The sequence below is a fragment of the Schistocerca piceifrons genome, chromosome 5 (genome assembly GCF_021461385.2).
Source record: "Schistocerca piceifrons isolate TAMUIC-IGC-003096 chromosome 5, iqSchPice1.1, whole genome shotgun sequence".
Classification (NCBI taxonomy): Eukaryota; Metazoa; Arthropoda; class Insecta; order Orthoptera; family Acrididae; genus Schistocerca; species Schistocerca piceifrons.
The window spans coordinates 80,017,293-80,037,692 of record NC_060142.1 but is presented as its reverse complement, the minus strand read 5'-3'; the positions used below and the strand labels follow the sequence as shown (position 1 = coordinate 80,037,692).

The following is a 20,400-nucleotide window of genomic DNA, read 5'->3' as shown; positions in this document are numbered from 1 at the left end:
TGCCACATTTGAAGGGCCACAATTCGCTTAGATGGTTCAGTTACTTGCACTTGTTGTGCACCCAGAGGACTTTGTGCTGGTGAAGATGGTTGCGAAGCCTGTGGAAGAATACGTTTTGATAATTTGCTCAGTGCAGTTTGATCAAGAACGTAGAGGTCACCAGCACAAAGTATGACTAATTTTTGTACATCCCCAGGCAAGTGTGACAACTGTGTATTCCGTAGAATATCATCATTAATTGTGTTGCCTATGAGTGTGCAAAGACAACACAGTAGTTGAGACGGTGTGTGATTGCCTAGTTCTTTTGCGCAGAGCAATTTTTCAAGTCATTTGGCTTCTGACTATATGACATCTTACATGTGCATGCTTGATGGATATGTATTTTTCAATGCTTGGCAGTGAAGCTAGGCTGTTGTGTACCTCCATAGCCATTAGCTTGTTATGTGGAGCCACCACATAACTAGATTTAGTTCTGTTTGAGTTTGCTGTTGACCAAAACAAATTGACACTCAAGTTAGGCAAATCACAATACTGGATTCTCCGACCAGAAGGAAGGGGGCTTCACCGCAGTGAGACTAAATACCACATTTGTTGTTGGTAAGTCAGTGCTTGCAGGTTGATGACCTCTCTGTTTAGCTCTCTAACCCATTGTTTGCAGGATTCTGTTCGTTTATCATGGAAGGTGTTGCTGATGCAATGCAGTTCTTCACGACAAGTTCTGTGCGGCACAGTTGACACAGAAAATTACCTAAGATACAATTTATCATTCTGGTATGTGATCGAGGTTTTCTGGCCTGCAATGTAATTTGGTAATGTTCACACTTGTAAGAACCTGCCTTCTTTGGAATAGGAATTATTAAATTCTTAGTGAGGTTGCCTGTTGCATATATTATGCGTATCAGCTGGGCCCCTCCGTAGGATCTTGGTAATTCTGAGGGTATTTTCTCTACTTCACGGGCCTTGTTTCCACAAAGATCTTTCAGCCCTCTGACAATTTATTTTCATGGTATCATATCTCTGAACTCCTCTTCATTTACTGCCTCTTCCCTGCCTATAATATTGCCTCCAGTTTCATTTCTCTTACACCTTTCCCCTCTTTGCTTAACAGTTGTTTGTAATCTAAACTCTTTGTTAGATGGGTGTTCCTCCTTTCTCCAAAGGTGTCTGTAATTTTGCTGTAGGCAGTGTCAATCTTCTTTGGTTATGCATTCTTCTACATCCTTGTATTTCTCATCTAGCCTTTCCTGCTTCTGCTTTGCCATTTTGCACTTCCAGTCAGTCTCACTTTTTTTGACATCTGTATTGTCTTTTCCCTGCTTCATTTATAGCATTTTTATATTTTCTAATTTCATAAGTTTGATTGAATATATTGTATGTTATCAAAGGATTTCTGTGGGACTTTGCCTCTTTGCTCCTCTGCTGCATTCACTATTTCATCTCTCAAGGCCACTCACTCATAAGTTATTGTGTTTCTTTGCCCTGTTTCAGTCAGTCAGTTTCTAATGCTCTCTTTGAAATTCTCAGTAACCTCTGGGTCTGTAAACTTACCCAGCTGCCATCTCTTTAATTTCCACCTTTTTTTCAATTTCTTCACTTGTAATGTGTGGTTTATATTCAATAAATTATGTTCCGCTTATGCTTCTGCCCCTGGAAATATTTTCCAGTTCAAAATATGGTTTTGATATCTCTGTCTTACATTTTCAGCTTTTGGGCAAATTTCTTCTTCAGAAGTAAAAAAAAAAGCTCACACATATTCACACGGCAAAACACACACACACACACACACACACACACACACACACACACACACACACACAGAGCCACTTTTACCAGGTGATAAGGTCCAATTGTGACTATGTGTCACGTGGCCAGAAATCTAGTTGGGTTCGGTAGTGGGTGTAACAAAGAGGCATGAGGTAGGGGTGGGTAGGGTAAGCAGGATAGTGATGGAGGAAGATGCTAGTACTGCCAATGGAAGCCTGCAGGGACATGATGAGGGCAGGATAGGACTGCTAGGTGCAGCATTGGGAGGCTGTGCTATGCTGATAGGACGGGGGGGGGGGGGGGGGGATGAGAGTTGAGGGAAGAGGAAAGAACTGTTTAGGTGCATTGGTGGGATAGGAGACACGTGTGATACTGGAGTGGGAGCAGGCAAGGGACAGGTCAAGGATGGTGACTAGCGAAGGTTGAGCCAAGGGAATTACGGGAACATGGGCTATGTTGTAGGGAGAGTTCCCATCTGTGTGTTTTAGAAAAGCTGGTGTTTCTGGGAAGAATCCAGATGGCACTCACTGTGAAGCAGTCATGAAAATGGTGCACATTGTTTTGGGCCACTTGTTCAGCGACTAGGTGGTCCAGCTGTCTCTTGACCACAGTTTAGAGGTGGCCATTTATGTGGACTGCTTGTTAGTTGTCATGACCCCATAGAATGTGACACAGTGGTTGCATCTAAGTTTTTAGATCAAATGGCTGCTTTCACAGGTGGTCCTGCCTTTGATGGGGTAGGAGATGCCTGTGATCAGACCACAGTAGGTGTAGGTGGAAGTGGGAGAATGTGTGAGATAAGTCTTGCATCAGGGTGTATTGCAGTGATATGAGCCATGAATGTATGGATGTATGGATGGACAAGGACGTTGCGTAGGTTGGATGGGCAGCTGAATGCTACTGTGGGAGCAATGTGGAGGATATACATTATTTTAGAGCAGGATGAGAGGTATTCAAAAACCCCGGCAGAGAATGTGATTCTGTTGCTCTAGTCCTGGGTGGTACTGAGTCATGAGAAAAGAGCTCATTTGTCTTCTAATAATTTCCGGGTATGCACCCGGATCCCGTCGACATTCTGCCACGATATTTCGGCCCAGAGACGTCCGGCCATCATCAGGTGAGTACACAACTACTGAAGAGCCCAGGTGCAGTCGCGGTATTTATGCTGAATGCACCTGGGCTCTTCAGTAGTTGTGTACTCACCTGATGATGGCCAGACGTCTCTGGGCCGAAATATCGTGGCAGATTGTCGACGGGATCCGGCTGCATACCCGGAAATTATTAGAAGAAGAAATACGCCGGGAAAATTTCAGAAGTCACAGCTCATTTGTCATTGGCTGGACTGTAGGTATGTGGGGTGTGGTAGGTGACTGATGAGATGAGGCAGGATATCTGTTTCTGGACATGGTTGGGAGGGTAACTTTGATCTGTCAAGGCCTCAGAGAGACTCTTGGCATATTTCGAGAGGGGCTGGTTGTCACTACAGGTGCGAAGACCACAATTGGCCAGGCTTTTCGGAAGGGACTTCTAGGTGTGGAGTAAATGGCAGCTGCCATGCCTATGGTAGGTTAGCATAGGTGATATATTCAATGGGAAAGTAATTATGAGTGAGGATATAACTTATGATAGTGACAAGGAAGGATGTTGTAAGTTTGGAGACAGTTCAGTGTTGGAAAAGGTAGTGTTCAATAGCAGCAAGGCCATGGTCATTGGGGATGTTAATTTAGAGGGAGGCAGTATCAACAGTGATGAACAACGCTCTTGTTCCTTTACCACCTGGCACCCTGCTCGTCACTGTCGATGCCACCTCCCTCTACACTAACAATGATCATGCAGCGTAAAGTGGAATTGGAAACCATTTATACTCGAATAATGGTGTTATTGATAACCATGCTGCATGTGATTAATTGATGGTCAGTATATCTGTACCATTCTATTGGGTGTTACCTTCTTTGTCCTGCACTTTCTGTTCGAATTATTGCTTAGAAAGAACAACAAATGCTTGGGTTAGTACACAGTCATCAGAGACACACATGAAAAGACTTTGTGGTTTCCCACTGAGTAGCAAGAACATGCTTCTCTGAGTCCTATAATGGGAATCTTGTGAATGCTAGAATGCTATTGAAATAGACTGATCATCAAGTGTAAATTTGATATGTTATATCATCTCAGTGTAGTGCACTGAACTATTGGTATCGATCACACTGTTTTCAACGTGTTTCTTTAGGCCACCATTGAATGAATAAACAAATTACTAAACTGTATTTAACAAAAGTGTGTGTGTGTATGTGTGTGTGTGTGTGTGTGTGTAATTGTTTCTTAATAAGCAATCTTATGATTTGTTAGTATTCTTTTCTCTTGTGATCATAATACTGTTCTACTTTTTAGCGATTATCCTCAGTTGTGAGTTTGAAATCCTCTTTTCTGAGTTTTGTAGGCATCCTTCCGTGTGTGGCTTCTGCCTTTTCTTGCCATATAAACTGTGTCACAGGTGCTCACTTCTAATATTGCAAGAAATCTTCTTGGGATGCTTTATATTTATGCTGATTCAAATCTTCCCAGGTTGTGAACTGCTTCAGAGCACTTAACACAGCTGACACAGACGATGAGAAGTCACCGCCCACAGAAGCAGCTGGATCTGGAGAAAAGGAAGGGAGTCAAATGATAACAGTGGTTGATATTGAAAAAAGTCCACCAGAGAGGAATAAAGATCATACTACACCATCAGAGGTCTGTAATTGTCCTTTGTAAGCATGCCATGCAGATTATGTTTGGTTTCTTGTGTGAGGAATTTTGTCACTAATATCCATTCTTGTTGCACAGTAAAATATGCATTTGCAATAGCAGTTGTGTACCACTGAAACCTGAATTTGTTGCTTACAAAATCTGAAAATAATGTGTGCACAATAAAAATGACAAGGAAAGGTAATAAATAAAATAATGGAAAATCCAGGATGAAATGTAACAATATAATGTAAAGGAGAGTTGCTACTCACCATACAAAAAGACTGTCGGAAACGTAGCTTTCAACCAACAAGGACTTTGTCAGAAATAGAAAGCGCGCGTGCGCCCCCCCCCCCCCTCCCCCCCACACACACACACAAATGCAGCTCACACACAGATGACCACAGTCTCTGGCTCCAGCTGCCAGAGACTGACATCTGTGTGTGAGCTGCATTTATGTGTCTGTGTGTATGCTGTCTATTTTTGACAAAGGCCTTGTTGGCCAAAAGCTAAGATCCTGACAGTCTTTTTGTTGTGCCTTTCTGCGACTCATCATCTCCGCTATATGGCGAGTAGCAACTATTCTTTCATTATATTGTTATAAAGGTAGTAAATACTTTTGTACCAATACCAGTACTTGAGAATTAATTATTGCTAGCTTTACAGAACTTGTCGTACAATATTGCCTGTACAGTTACACAGTCGGACCTGGAAGAGCAGCTGAATGCAATGGACAGTGTCTTGAAAGGAGGATATAAGATGAACATCAACAACAGCAAAACGAGGATAATGGAATGTAGTCAAATTAAATCAGGTGATACTGAGGGAATTAGATTAGGAAATGAGACACTTAAAGTAGTAAATGAGTTTTGCTCTTTGGGGAGCAAAATAACTGATGATGGTTGAAGTAGAGAATATATAAAATGTAGACTGGCAATGGCAAGGAAAGCATTTCTGAAGGAGAGAAATTTGTTAACCTTGAGTATAGATTTGTCAGGAAGTCGTTTCTGAAAGTATTTGTATGGAGTGTAGCCATGTATGGAAATGAAACATGGACTATAAATAGTTTGGACAAGAAGAGAATAGAAGCTTTCGAAATGTGGTGCTACAGAAGAATGCTGAAGATTAGATGCGTAAGCAGTTGAGTCCCATAGTGCTCAGAGCCATTAGATGGGTAGATCACATAACTAATGAGGAGTTATTGAATAGAATTGGGAAGAAGATGAGTTTGTGGCACAACTTGACAAGAAGAATGGACCGGTTGGTAGGACATGTTCTGAGGCATCAAGGGATCACAAATTGAGCATTGGAGGGCAGCGTGGAGGGTAAAAATCGTAGTGGGAGACCAAGAGATGAATACACTAAGCAGATTCAGAAGAATGTAGGTTGCGGTAGGTACTAGGAGATGAAGACGCTTGCACAGGATAGAGTAGCATGGAGAGCTGCATCAAACCAGTATGTGGACTGAAGACCAGAACAACAACACAGTACACAGTCTTACTTCTTGATGCAGTTCTCTCCAGATTTTATGCACCTATACATTTCTTAATTCATACAGTAATAACACAGTGATTGTCACTGATACCCACATATCACACTACTAATTTTCTATGGAGTAGAAGAAATTGTCAAGCAAATATGTTTTCAGTTTGTGCTTGAAATTAATTTTATTGTCCATTATATTCTTTACATTACTCAATAAATGATCAAAGCTTTTTTACAGCTAAATACTTCACTTTTTTCTGTGCCATACTAAGGCCGAGTGATGGATAGTGTAAATAATTTCTCTATGTATTGCTGTATTTATGAATATTACTGTTATTTTCAAACTGTGATTGATTGTTGACAACAAAAGTCGTAAGCGAGAAAGTGTACTATGAGGCTGTTATCAGTATTCCCTATTGTTTTAAGAGCTGTCTACAAGTGGCTCAAGAGTGAGCACCTCATATTATTCTTATTACACACTTCTGTGTAACAAACACCTTTTCTTCATGACTATTTACCCCAGAATATGGTGGCTGTAAGACTTTAAAGAATAAAAATAAGAAAAGAAAAATCAAAATTTTTACATTTCAATCGCCAAAATTGGATATTATCCATAACACAAAATTTGCAGAGCTTAGATATTTAAGAAGGCATGTAAGTTGTAACATCCAGTTTGGGTCTTATCAATATATTCTGTTTAGTTTAGTAATTTGTCGTCATGTGTTATTTCCAAAGGTGTAGTTAGGCCTTCTGCAATGCCGAGTTGCATGTATTGTTTTTTTACCTAGTTTCAGCAAAAGCCCATTTTTAGAGAACCAGTTATTAATTTTTAAGAAAATATGATTTGCATTTTCAAGGCTTATGATGGCACTTGCATTGTCAGCAAAGAAAAGTTCATAAACATTCATCGAGATCTAAATTTATACTGCACTAACTGTCTTACGATGTGTGGTAGCAGCTGAATCTCACTTCCCTTCTTTTCCTGATGCTTTCGCAGTGACATGTGAGAAAAATGACTGTTAGTAAATTTCTCCACTTTTACTGTTGCTATTATTTCACAAGATAAATATGGGAGGAAGTAAAATATTGCTTAACTCTGTCTTAAAATGTACATTCTCAGCATTAGTAGCAAATCTCTCCAATATGCAAAATGCCTCTCTTGTAGCATCTGACACTGTAGTTGGATGTGCATTTCCATGACACTTTCATGATTACAACACAAACTTGCGATGAAGTAAGCTACTTTTTTATTTCTGTTTTTTTTATTAATCCCATCTGGTAAGGGTCCCAAACTGAACAGAAATTTCAAAGATTTGCTGAACAAGGGTAAGCTATCTCCTCATAGTTTTTGCTACAACTAATTTTATGTGGTCATTCCATTAATCTCATTACAAATATGTACTCTTAGATGTTTGACAACTTTGACAGTTTCTAGTGTCTTATCACTAATTATGAAATCAGACCACAATGGGTTGTGCCCTTCATTGGTGCAAATATGTTGCTTTACGAAATGTCAGCCACTTCACAACAGCATCATCTTATCTGCAAACAGCCGAATGGGCTTTCTGACTTTATCCACTAAGTTGTTCATACGCCTTGTTTATATCAAATGCGAGTATGGACTATGTTGAGTGATTGCTGTAACTAAGTCCCAGTATTGTTATTTTGCCTTGAGCACAGCCAGCATGGCACCTGCCTTGGTTGGTGATCTTGTGCCAGTCTCTGATCTACACTCCTCCATTGAACTGTGTAGTGTCTGCTTTGTGAAGTTACTCTGTATGTTCAGTGATCCACCAGATGCATTTCCACACAAAAAAGGTATCTGGTGGCTTGGACTAATGTGATGTTTTGCCTATCATGAGATAGTTCAAGAACAGTGGAATAATGTCCTGCTCACAGATTTGTTGTGATTTGGCCTGAAAAGCTATTCTTCCAGTTTTTTACTCTAGCACGTTCTTGAGTTATGTTACAACCATGCCACCATTGTGGAATAGCACAGGTAAGAGGGAATCGGCAATATATGGGACAGTGTTAGATCAAGAGCACATATGCCACTGAATGTATTCTGTGGGGTATTGTGATATTTGTAATAATACAGACGAAATCCTGCAGTCTTTTTGTGGTGCATGCAGTCCAGGATTCCATCTGGTGCATGATAAGGCTGAGTACATGCAACGTGAATGCATCACATGTTTGATAATATATAACTCTTTACGTGCACTTAAATCTGATTAATCCTACATGAGATGCTCTAAGCTAACTCAAGCACCACTAACCATTGCTGACATGCAGATTGTTCAATAGTTTGATACTTTATTGCAAGCTTTTACCATGCAGCCTAACGCAGAGTGTGAAAAATAAATGTGGATACTGTTTTGCCGCGTGTGACCCATGCACCCCATATTGACATTCTGTATACCACTGATAGAAGGACGCCACATATGGTAACCTGTAACCCACAGGCCCTAGCTTGCTTTCCAGCATACCTTGTATCTATATTACTGTGTCACATGATTTTTGGACACATTTTGTTGACTATGTTATCACCACCTTATCTTGAAGATATACTTTACACTGTTGTGCAGTCTCTTATTCTTTGGCAGTTCTGAGTGTTGTGTATAGAGCTTTCTCGTACTAATATTGACTGCTTATTTGCAACTTTAACAGCAGTCGGTCAGTTGTAGTCTTTCCATCATTCTGTTACACTCATTTTCATGTAATTGCTCCCAGGTTGTCCAATTTTCTGAGGGGTCGTAAGAGTGATAGTATGCTCTGATCATATTTTGTTAAAAGTGTATTTTGTATTTTACTCCTGTTTCTGATCTTAGCACCAGGAGACAGTAGCCATGTGTATGCGAGTTGTGTGAATATGTGATAGTTCTGTTTCTGATGAAGGACTTTGTTTGAAAGTAAAAATATTTCTAATATTCTTTTTTGTTGTGCCTGTCTGTGATTTGACATCTCAAAGTGGTGAGTAGCAATCTATCCTTTTGATATTGTTGTTATTCCATTCTGGGATTTTTGTTATTCTACTCTGGGATTTCCATTGTTCGTTTTTAATCCTGTTTCTCATTAAAAAAAAATTCCATGCACACAGTGTCTTGTACATTGTAGCTATAAATTTAAGTGTGTGTTGATTGGTTACTTTTAGTGCTATTCATTTGCCGAGTCGTATTGATTAGTTTATACACATTGCAAAGCAGAGTTCCAGAATTGTTCTTATTCATTAAATGACCGAACACATAATCACAAAATTTTATGATTAATTACTAGCTTACTACAGAACTGAAGAAGCAGAGGTATGAATGTAAGCACCAAATGCACAGTATGTGAAGATAAAAGACATATGGAAACATTTGACAATGCTCCTGTAAACATTCAGAAACAGTTAAAGTGCCTTTCAGTGACCAGGAGGAATGATTTTAATGTAATTCCTTCCACTTGTATTGTACAATGCACTAGATCATACAAAATGTAAGGCTCACTACCAGTAATTCAGCACATTATTTTCCCCCTCTCTCTCTTTGTTATTCAGATGTAGTGTCCATGTCCAGGACTAGAAGACTTGTTACAATGAAGAGGTGTGATTTGGATTGATTAGTGATCTAGCCTGGTGCTCAGCAAAAAGGAAATTAATTAATGATTTAAAAAACAAAGATGCTGTGACTTAACAAATGAGAAAGTGCTGGTACAATAAAAAACACACAAACTCGCACACAAATTTCAAGCTTTTGCAACCCAAGGTTGCTTCATCAGGAAAGAGGGAAGGATGGGGAAAGATGAAAGGGTGTTGGTGTTAAGGGAGAGGGTAAGGAGTCATTCCAATCCCGGGAGCGGAAAGACTTACCTTAGGGGGAAAAAGGACAGGTATACACTCTCTCTCTCTCTCTCTCTCTCTCTCTCTCTCTCTCTCTCTCACTCACACACACACACACACACACACACACAGATATATATATATATATATATATATATATATATATATATATATATATATATATATATATATGTATAGATACGTTCTGTGGGGGCTTGGTAACCAGCTACAATGGGGCGGCCGGGATGATTGGGTTTGTGGATTTTAGGAAGAAGGTAGAAGGTAGGGGTGCGGGGTGTCGGTGGGGTCAGGAGGTTGATGGAGTCAGGTGAAAGGTTTTGCAGGGGGCCTAAGGTTCTGAGGATTCCTTGAAGCTCCGCCTGGACATCGGGAATGGGGCTACCTTGGCAAACTTTGTATGTGGTGTTGTCTGAAAGCTGACGCAGTCCCTCAGCCACATACTCCCGACGATCAAGTACCACGGTCGTGGAACCCTTGTCTGCCGGAAGAATGATGATGGATCGGTCAGCCTTCAGATCACGGATAGCCTGGGCTTCAGCAGTGGTGATGTTGGGTGTAGGATTAAGGTTTTTTAAGAAGGATTGAGATGCAAGGCTGGAAGTCAGATATTCCTGGAAGGTTTGGAGAGGGTGATTTTGAGGAAGAGGAGGTGGGTCCCGCTGTGACGGAGGACGGAACTGTTCCAGGCAGGGTTCAATTTGAATGGTGTCTTGAGGAGTCGGATCATTAGGAATAGGATTAGGATCATTTTTCTTCGTGGCAAAGTGATACTTCCAGCAGAGAGTACGAGTGTAGGACAGTAAATCTTTGACGAGGGCTGTTTGGTTGAATCTGGGAGTGGGGCTGAAGGTGAGGCCTTTGGATAGGACAGAGGTTTCGGATTGGGAGAGAGGTTTGGAGGAAAGGTTAACTACTGAATTAGGGTGTTGTGGTTCCAGATTGTGTTGATCGGAATTTTGAGGTTTTGGAGGGAGTGGAGCTGGAAGTGGGAGATTGAGTAGATGGGAGAGACTGGGTTTGTGTGCAATGAGAGGAGGTTGAGGTTTGCTGGAAAGGTTGTGAAGGGTGAGTGAGTTGCCTTTCCGGAGGTGGGAAACCAGGAGATTGGATAGTTTTTTGAGGTGGAGGGTGGCATGCTGTTCTAATTTACGGTTGGCCTGTAGGAGGATGCTCTGGACAGCCGGTGTGGATGTGGGAGAGGAAAGATTAAGGACTTTTATTAAGGATAGGAGTTGACGGGTGTGTTCATTGGCTGAGTTGATGTGTAGGTGAAGGATTAGGTGGGTGAGGGCAATGGATTGTTCAGTTTGGAACTGGTATAAGGACTGATGGAAGGAAGGGTTGCAGCCAGAGATGGGAACTTTAAGTGTAAGGCCTTTGGGGGTGATGCCAAATGTCAGACAAGCCTGAGAAAATAGAATATGGGAGTGTAATCTGGCTAGGGCGAAGGCATGTTTGCGGAGGGAATGTAAATAAAACTTAATGGGGTCATTGTGGGGGTGTTGTGAGGGTGACATGGTATTAGAAGGTGGAAAGTGTTAACATGAGGTGAAATGAAAATGAAAATAAAAATATATGGGGAGAGATAAAGGTGAACCGGAAAGAAACAGGAGATCTGGAATGAAAAAAGGTGAAAAGGTGTTGGTTACAGCTGGGCTATGTTGGACTTGGGTTGGTAGATAACGATGTGCATAAAGGTTAGGTGGTTGTTGCCGCCAAAACACGTTAAAGGACGCAGAAATTCGGGAAAATTTCGAAAAAACTGCGTGTAGTATATTAAAAGGAGTGGTATTGTGGTGGCAGATTATGAAAATGAGACTAACAATTGTCTGACGAAGAAATAATCGCGTTAAAACCTGTGGGAAGCGGCTAAAAATGATCAGTGGTGTGGGAAAAACGGAGATGGAAATAAAGCGAAAGTTATTAGAACTGGCCGAAATGGTTGTTTAAAAGGTGAAAGGAGCTGTTTGTGAACTAGAAAACGGTGGATATTATAGCGGCGGTAGTGCTGAAAGCGGCAAAAAATTTTTTTGGTTATGGTTTGGAAGTGGGTTACGTATTATTGAGTATATATATAGGCGGGATAAAATAGTATAGCAGATTACGGTAAAAAGGAGAAGGTGAATTCAAAGTGAAACCAAAGTGAAACTACTGGCAAAAACAGAAAGAGGAAAATAAGACGACAGAAAAGATTTCGAAATGCAACAGTGACAATAACAAACGTAATTGTTGGATTCAAATTAATGATATCAATATAATGGAAGGAAACATTCCACGTGGGAAAAATTATATATAAATACAAAGATGAGGTGACTTACCGAACAAAAACGCTGGCAGGTCGATAGACACACAAACAAACACAAACATACACACAAAATTCAAGCTTTCGCAACAAATTGTTGCCTCGTCAGGAAAGAGGGAAGGAGAGGGGAAGACGAAAGGAAGTGGGTTTTAAAGGAGAGGGTAAGGAGTCATTCCAATCCCGGGAGCGGAAAGACTTACCTTAGGGGGAAAAAAGGACAGGTATACACTCGCACACACGCACATATCCATCCACACATACAGACACAAGCAGACATATTTAAAGACAAAGAGTTTGGGCAGAGATGTCAGTCGAGGCAGAAGTGTAGAGGCAAAGAAGTTGTTGAAAGACAGGTGAGGTATGAGTGGCGGCAACTTGAAATTAGCGGAGATTGAGGCCTGGCGGATGACGAGAAGAGAGGATATACTGAAGGGCAAGTTCCCATCTCCGGAGTTCGGATAGGTTGGTGTTGGTGGGAAGTATCCAGATAACCCGGACGGTGTAACACTGTGCCAAGATGTGCTGGCCGTGCACCAAGGCATGTTTAGCCACAGGGTGATCCTCATTACCAACAAACACTGTCTGCCTGTGTCCATTCATGCGAATGGACAGTTTGTTGCTGGTCATTCCCACATAGAATGCGTCACAGTGTAGACAGGTCAGTTGGTAAATCACGTGGGTGCTTTCACACGTGGCTCTGCCTTTGATCGTGTACACCTTCCGGGTTACAGGACTGGAGTAGGTAGTGGTGGGAGGGTGCATGGGACAGGTTTTGCATCGGGGGCGGTTACAAGGATAGGAGCCAGAGGGTAGGGAAGGTGGTTTGGGGATTTCATAGGGATGAACTAACAGGTTACGAAGGTTAGGTGGACGGCGGAAAGACACTCTTGGCGGAGTGGGGAGGATTTCATGAAGGATGGATCTCATTTCAGGGCAGGATTTGAGGAAGTCGTATCCCTGCTGGAGAGCCACATTCAGAGTCTGGTCCAGTCCCGGAAAGTATCCTGTCACAAGTGGGGCACTTTTGTGGTTCTTCTGTGGGGGATTCTGGGTTTGAGGGGACGAGGAAGTGGCTCTGGTTATTTGCTTCTGTACCAGGTCGGGAGGGTAGTTGCGGGATGCGAAAGCTGTTTTCAGGTTGTTGGTGTAATGATTCAGGGATTCCGGACTGGAGCAGATTCGTTTGCCACGAAGACCTAGGCTGTAGGGAAGTGACCGTTTGATGTGGAATGGGTGGCAGCTGTCATAATGGAGGTACTGTTGCTTGTTGGTGGGTTTGATGTGGACAGACGTGTGAAGTTGGCCATTGGACAGGTGGAGGTCAACGTCAAGGAAAGTGGCATGGGATTTGGAGTAGGACCAGGTGAAACTGATGGAACCAAAGGAGTTGAGGTTGGAGAGGAAATTCTGGAGTTCTTCTTCACTGTGAGTCCAGATCATGAAGATGTCATCAATAAATCTGTACCAAACTTTGGGTTGGCAGACTTGGGTAACCAAGAAGGCTTCCTCTAAGCGACCCATGAATAGGTTGGCGTACGAGGGGGCCATCCTGGTACCCATGGCTGTTCCCTTTAATTGTTGGTATGTCTGGCCTTCAAAAGTGAAGAAGTTGTGGGTCAGGATGAAGCTGGCTAAGGTGATGAGGAAAGAGGTTTTAGGTAGGGTGGCAGGTGATCGGCGTGAAAGGAAATGCTCCATCGCAGCGAGGCCCTGGACGTGCGGAATATTTGTGTATAAGGACGTGGCATCAATGGTTACAAGGATGGTTTCCGGGGGTAACAGATTGGGTAAGGATTCCAGGCGTTCAAGGAAGTGGTTGGTGTCCTTGATGAAGGATGGGAGACTGCATGTAATGGGTTGAAGGTGTTGATCTACGTAGGCAGAGATACGTTCTGTGGGGGCTTGGTAACCAGCTACAATGGGGCGGCCGGGATGATTGGGTTTGTGGATTTTAGGAAGAAGGTAGAAGGTAGGGGTGCGGGGTGTCGGTGGGGTCAGGAGGTTGATGGAGTCAGGTGAAAGGTTTTGCAGGGGGCCTAAGGTTCTGAGGATTCCTTGAAGCTCCGCCTGGACATCGGGAATGGGGTTACCTTGGCAAACTTTGTATGTGGTGTTGTCTGAAAGCTGACGCAGTCCCTCAGCCACATACTCCCGACGATCAAGTACCACGGTCGTGGAACCCTTGTCTGCCGGAAGAATGATGATGGATCGGTCAGCCTTCAGATCACGGATAGCCTGGGCTTCAGCAGTGGTGATGTTGGGTGTAGGATTAAGGTTTTTTAAGAAGGATTGAGATGCAAGGCTGGAAGTCAGATATTCCTGGAAGGTTTGGAGAGGGTGATTTTGAGGAAGAGGAGGTGGGTCCCGCTGTGACGGAGGACGGAACTGTTCCAGGCAGGGTTCAATTTGAATGGTGTCTTGAGGAGTCGGATCATTAGGAGTAGGATTAGGATCATTTTTCTTCGTGGCAAAGTGATACTTCCAGCAGAGAGTACGAGTGTAGGACAGTAAATCTTTGACGAGGGCTGTTTGGTTGAATCTGGGAGTGGGGCTGAAGGTGAGGCCTTTGGATAGGACAGAGGTTTCGGATTGGGAGAGAGGTTTGGAGGAAAGGTTAACTACTGAATTAGGGTGTTGTGGTTCCAGATTGTGTTGATCGGAATTTTGAGGTTTTGGAGGGAGTGGAGCTGGAAGTGGGAGATTGAGTAGATGGGAGAGACTGGGTTTGTGTGCAATGAGAGGAGGTTGAGGTTTGCTGGAAAGGTTGTGAAGGGTGAGTGAGTTGCCTTTCCGGAGGTGGGAAACCAGGAGATTGGATAGTTTTTTGAGGTGGAGGGTGGCATGCTGTTCTAATTTACGGTTGGCCTGTAGGAGGATGCTCTGGACAGCCGGTGTGGATGTGGGAGAGGAAAGATTAAGGACTTTTATTAAGGATAGGAGTTGACGGGTGTGTTCATTGGCTGAGTTGATGTGTAGGTGAAGGATTAGGTGGGTGAGGGCAATGGATTGTTCAGTTTGGAACTGGTATAAGGACTGATGGAAGGAAGGGTTGCAGCCAGAGATGGGAACTTTAAGTGTAAGGCCTTTGGGGGTGATGCCAAATGTCAGACAAGCCTGAGAAAATAGAATATGGGAGTGTAATCTGGCTAGGGCGAAGGCATGTTTGCGGAGGGAATGTAAATAAAACTTAATGGGGTCATTGTGGGGGTGTTGTGAGGGTGACATGGTATTAGAAGGTGGAAAGTGTTAACATGAGGTGAAATGAAAATGAAAATAAAAATATATGGGGAGAGATAAAGGTGAACCGGAAAGAAACAGGAGATCTGGAATGAAAAAAGGCGAAAAGGTGTTGGTTACAGCTGGGCTATGTTGGACTTGGGTTGGTAGATAACGATGTGCATAAAGGTTAGGTGGTTGTTGCCGCCAAAACACGTTAAAGGACGCAGAAATTCGGGAAAATTTCGAAAAAACTGCGTGTAGTATATTAAAAGGAGTGGTATTGTGGTGGCAGATTATGAAAATGAGACTAACAATTGTCTGACGAAGAAATAATCGCGTTAAAACCTGTGGGAAGCGGCTAAAAATGATCAGTGGTGTGGGAAAAACGGAGATGGAAATAAAGCGAAAGTTATTAGAACTGGCCGAAATGGTTGTTTAAAAGGTGAAAGGAGCTGTTTGTGAACTAGAAAACGGTGGATATTATAGCGGCGGTAGTGCTGAAAGCGGCAAAAAATTTTTTTGGTTATGGTTTGGAAGTGGGTTACGTATTATTGAGTATATATATAGGCGGGATAAAATAGTATAGCAGATTACGGTAAAAAGGAGAAGGTGAATTCAAAGTGAAACCAAAGTGAAACTACTGGCAAAAACAGAAAGAGGAAAATAAGACGACAGAAAAGATTTCGAAATGCAACAGTGACAATAACAAACGTAATTGTTGGATTCAAATTAATGATATCAATATAATGGAAGGAAACATTCCACGTGGGAAAAATTATATATAAATACAAAGATGAGGTGACTTACCGAACAAAAACGCTGGCAGGTCGATAGACACACAAACAAACACAAACATACACACAAAATTCAAGCTTTCGCAACAAATTGTTGCCTCATCAGGAAAGAGGGAAGGAGAGGGGAAGACGAAAGGAAGTGGGTTTTAAAGGAGAGGGTAAGGAGTCATTCCAATCCCGGGAGCGGAAAGACTTACCTTAGGGGGAAAAAAGGACAGGTATACACTCGCACACACGCACATATCCATCCACACATACAGACACAAGCAGACATATTTAAAGACAAAGAGTTTGGGCAGAGATGTCAGTCGAGGCAGAAGTGTAGAGGCAAAGAAGTTGTTGAAAGACAGGTGAGGTATGAGTGGCGGCAACTTGAAATTAGCGGAGATTGAGGCCTGGCGGATGACGAGAAGAGAGGATATACTGAAGGGCAAGTTCCCATCTCCGGAGTTCGGATAGGTTGGTGTTGGTGGGAAGTATCCAGATAACCCGGACGGTGTAACACTGTGCCAAGATGTGCTGGCCGTGCACCAAGGCATGTTTAGCCACAGGGTGATCCTCATTACCAACAAACACTGTCTGCCTGTGTCCATTCATGCGAATGGACAGTTTGTTGCTGGTCATTCCCACATAGAATGCGTCACAGTGTAGACAGGTCAGTTGGTAAATCACGTGGGTGCTTTCACACGTGGCTCTGCCTTTGATCGTGTACACCTTCCGGGTTACAGGACTGGAGTAGGTAGTGGTGGGAGGGTGCATGGGACAGGTTTTGCATCGGGGGCGGTTACAAGGATAGGAGCCAGAGGGTAGGGAAGGTGGTTTGGGGATTTCATAGGGATGAACTAACAGGTTACGAAGGTTAGGTGGACGGCGGAAAGACACTCTTGGCGGAGTGGGGAGGATTTCATGAAGGATGGATCTCATTTCAGGGCAGGATTTGAGGAAGTCGTATCCCTGCTGGAGAGCCACATTCAGAGTCTGGTCCAGTCCCGGAAAGTATCCTGTCACAAGTGGGGCACTTTTGTGGTTCTTCTGTGGGGGATTCTGGGTTTGAGGGGACGAGGAAGTGGCTCTGGTTATTTGCTTCTGTACCAGGTCGGGAGGGTAGTTGCGGGATGCGAAAGCTGTTTTCAGGTTGTTGGTGTAATGATTCAGGGATTCCGGACTGGAGCAGATTCGTTTGCCACGAAGACCTAGGCTGTAGGGAAGGGACCGTTTGATGTGGAATGGGTGGCAGCTGTCATAATGGAGGTACTGTTGCTACCAATCATCCCGGCCGCCCCATTGTAGCTGGTTACCAAGCCCCCACAGAACGTATCTCTGCCTACGTAGATCAACACCTTCAACCCATTACATGCAGTCTCCCATCCTTCATCAAGGACACCAACCACTTCCTTGAACGCCTGGAATCCTTACCCAATCTGTTACCCCCGGAAACCATCCTTGTAACCATTGATGCCACGTCCTTATACACAAATATTCCGCACGTCCAGGGCCTCGCTGCGATGGAGCATTTCCTTTCACGCCGATCACCTGCCACCCTACCTAAAACCTCTTTCCTCATCACCTTAGCCAGCTTCATCCTGACCCACAACTTCTTCACTTTTGAAGGCCAGACATACCAACAATTAAAGGGAACAGCCATGGGTACCAGGATGGCCCCCTCGTACGCCAACCTATTCATGGGTCGCTTAGAGGAAGCCTTCTTGGTTACCCAAGTCTGCCAACCCAAAGTTTGGTACAGATTTATTGATGACATCTTCATGATCTGGACTCACAGTGAAGAAGAACTCCAGAATTTCCTCTCCAACCTCAACTCCTTTGGTTCCATCAGTTTCACCTGGTCCTACTCCAAATCCCATGCCACTTTCCTTGACGTTGACCTCCACCTGTCCAATGGCCAACTTCACACGTCTGTCCACATCAAACCCACCAACAAGCAACAGTACCTCCATTATGACAGCTGCCACCCATTCCACATCAAACGGTCCCTTCCCTACAGCCTAGGTCTTCGTGGCAAACGAATCTGCTCCAGTCCGGAATCCCTGAATCATTACACCAACAACCTGAAAACAGCTTTCGCATCCCGCAACTACCCTCCCGACCTGGTACAGAAGCAAATAACCAGAGCCACTTCCTCGTCCCCTCAAACCCAGAATCCCCCACAGAAGAACCACAAAAGTGCCCCACTTGTGACAGAATACTTTCCGGGACTGGACCAGACTCTGAATGTGGCTCTCCAGCAGGGATACGACTTCCTCAAATCCTGCCCTGAAATGAGATCCATCCTTCATGAAATCCTCCCCACTCCGCCAAGAGTGTCTTTCCGCCGTCCACCTAACCTTCGTAACCTGTTAGTTCATCCCTATGAAATCCCCAAACCACCTTCCCTACCCTCTGGCTCCTATCCTTGTAACCGCCCCCGATGCAAAACCTGTCCCATGCACCCTCCCACCACTACCTACTCCAGTCCTGTAACCCGGAAGGTGTACACGATCAAAGGCAGAGCCACGTGTGGAAGCACCCACGTGATTTACCAACTGACCTGTCTACACTGTGACGCATTCTATGTGGGAATGACCAGCAACAAACTGTCCATTCGCATGAATGGACACAGGCAGACAGTGTTTGTTGGTAATGAGGATCACCCTGTGGCTAAATATGCCTTGGTGCACGGCCAGCACATCTTGGCACAGTGTTACACCGTCCGGGTTATCTGGATACTTCCCACCAACACCAACCTATCCGAACTCCGGAGATGGGAACTTGCCCTTCAGTATATCCTCTCTTCTCGTCATCCGCCAGGCCTCAATCTCCGCTAATTTCAAGTTGCCGCCACTCATACCTCACCTGTCTTTCAACAACTTCTTTGCCTCTACACTTCTGCCTCGACTGACATCTCTGCCCAAACTCTTTGTCTTTAAATATGTCTGCTTGTGTCTGTATGTGTGGATGGATATGTGCGTGTGTGCGAGTGTATACCTGTCCTTTTTTCCCCCTAAGGTAAGTCTTTCCGCTCCCGGGATTGGAATGACTCCTTACCCTCTCCTTTAAAACCCACTTCCTTTCGTCTTCCCCTCTCCTTCCCTCTTTCCTGATGAGGCAACAATTTGTTGCGAAAGCTTGAATTTTGTGTGTATGTTTGTGTTTGTTTGTGTGTCTATCGACCTGCCAGCGTTTTTGTTCGGTAAGTCACCTCATCTTTGTATTTATATATAATTTTTCCCACGTGGAATGTTTCCTTCCATTATATATGTATATATATATATATATATATATATATCTAAAAACAAAGATGATGTGACTTACCAAATGAAAGTGCTGGCAGGTCGACAGACACACAAACAAACACAAACATACACACAAAATTCAAGCTTTCGCAACAAACTGTTGCCTCATCAGGAAAGAGGGAAGGAGAGGGAAAGACGAAAGGATGTGGGTTTTAAGGGAGAGGGTAAGGAGTCATTCCAATCCCGGGAGCGGAAAGACTTACCTTAGGGTGAAACAAGGACGGGTATACACTCGCACACACACACATATCCATCCACACATATACAGACACAAGCAGACATATGTCTGCTTGTGTCTGTATATGTGTGGATGGATATGTGTGTGTGTGCGAGTGTATACCCGTCCTTGTTTCACCCTAAGGTAAGTCTTTCCGCTCCCGGGATTGGAATGACTCCTTACCCTCTCCCTTAAAACCCACATCCTTTCGTCTTTCCCTCTCCTTCCCTCTTTCCTGATGAGGCAACAGTTTGTTGCGAAAGCTTGAATTTTGTGTGTATGTTTGTGTTTGTTTGTGTGTCTGTCGACCTGCCAGCACTTTCATTTGGTAAGTCACATCATCTTTGTTTTTAGATATATATTTCCTACGTGGAATGTTTCCCTCTATTATAACTGTATATATATATATATATATATATATCTAAAAAGAAAGATGATGAAACTTACCAAACAAAAGCGCTGGCAGGTCGATAGACACACTAGCAAACACAAACATACACACAAAATTCTAGCTTTCGCAACCAATGGTTGCCTCGTCAGGAAAGAGGGAAGGAGAAGGAAAGACAAAAGGATATGGGTTTTAAGGGAGAGGGTAAGGAGTCATTCCAATCCCGGGAGCGGAAAGACTTACCTTAGGGGGAAAAAAGGACAGGTATACACTCGCACACACACACATATCCATCCACACATACACAAATGTCTGCTTGTGTCTGTGTATGTGTGGATGGATATGTGTGTGTGTGCGAGTGTATACCTGTCCTTTTTTC

General features: G+C 43.4%; 1 protein-coding gene across 1 annotated transcript in view; it reads left to right on the top strand.

Annotated features, from left to right (window-relative positions):
- LOC124798140 (probable RNA polymerase II nuclear localization protein SLC7A6OS) overlaps positions 1–20,400 on the top strand; it is a 71,286-nt gene that overhangs the window by 38,796 nt on the left and 12,090 nt on the right. Inside the window, exon 3 of the mRNA XM_047261418.1 lies at positions 4,327–4,494. Within this exon, the coding sequence (XP_047117374.1) occupies positions 4,327–4,494 (168 nt within the window). The remainder of the gene's footprint in view (positions 1–4,326; positions 4,495–20,400) is intronic.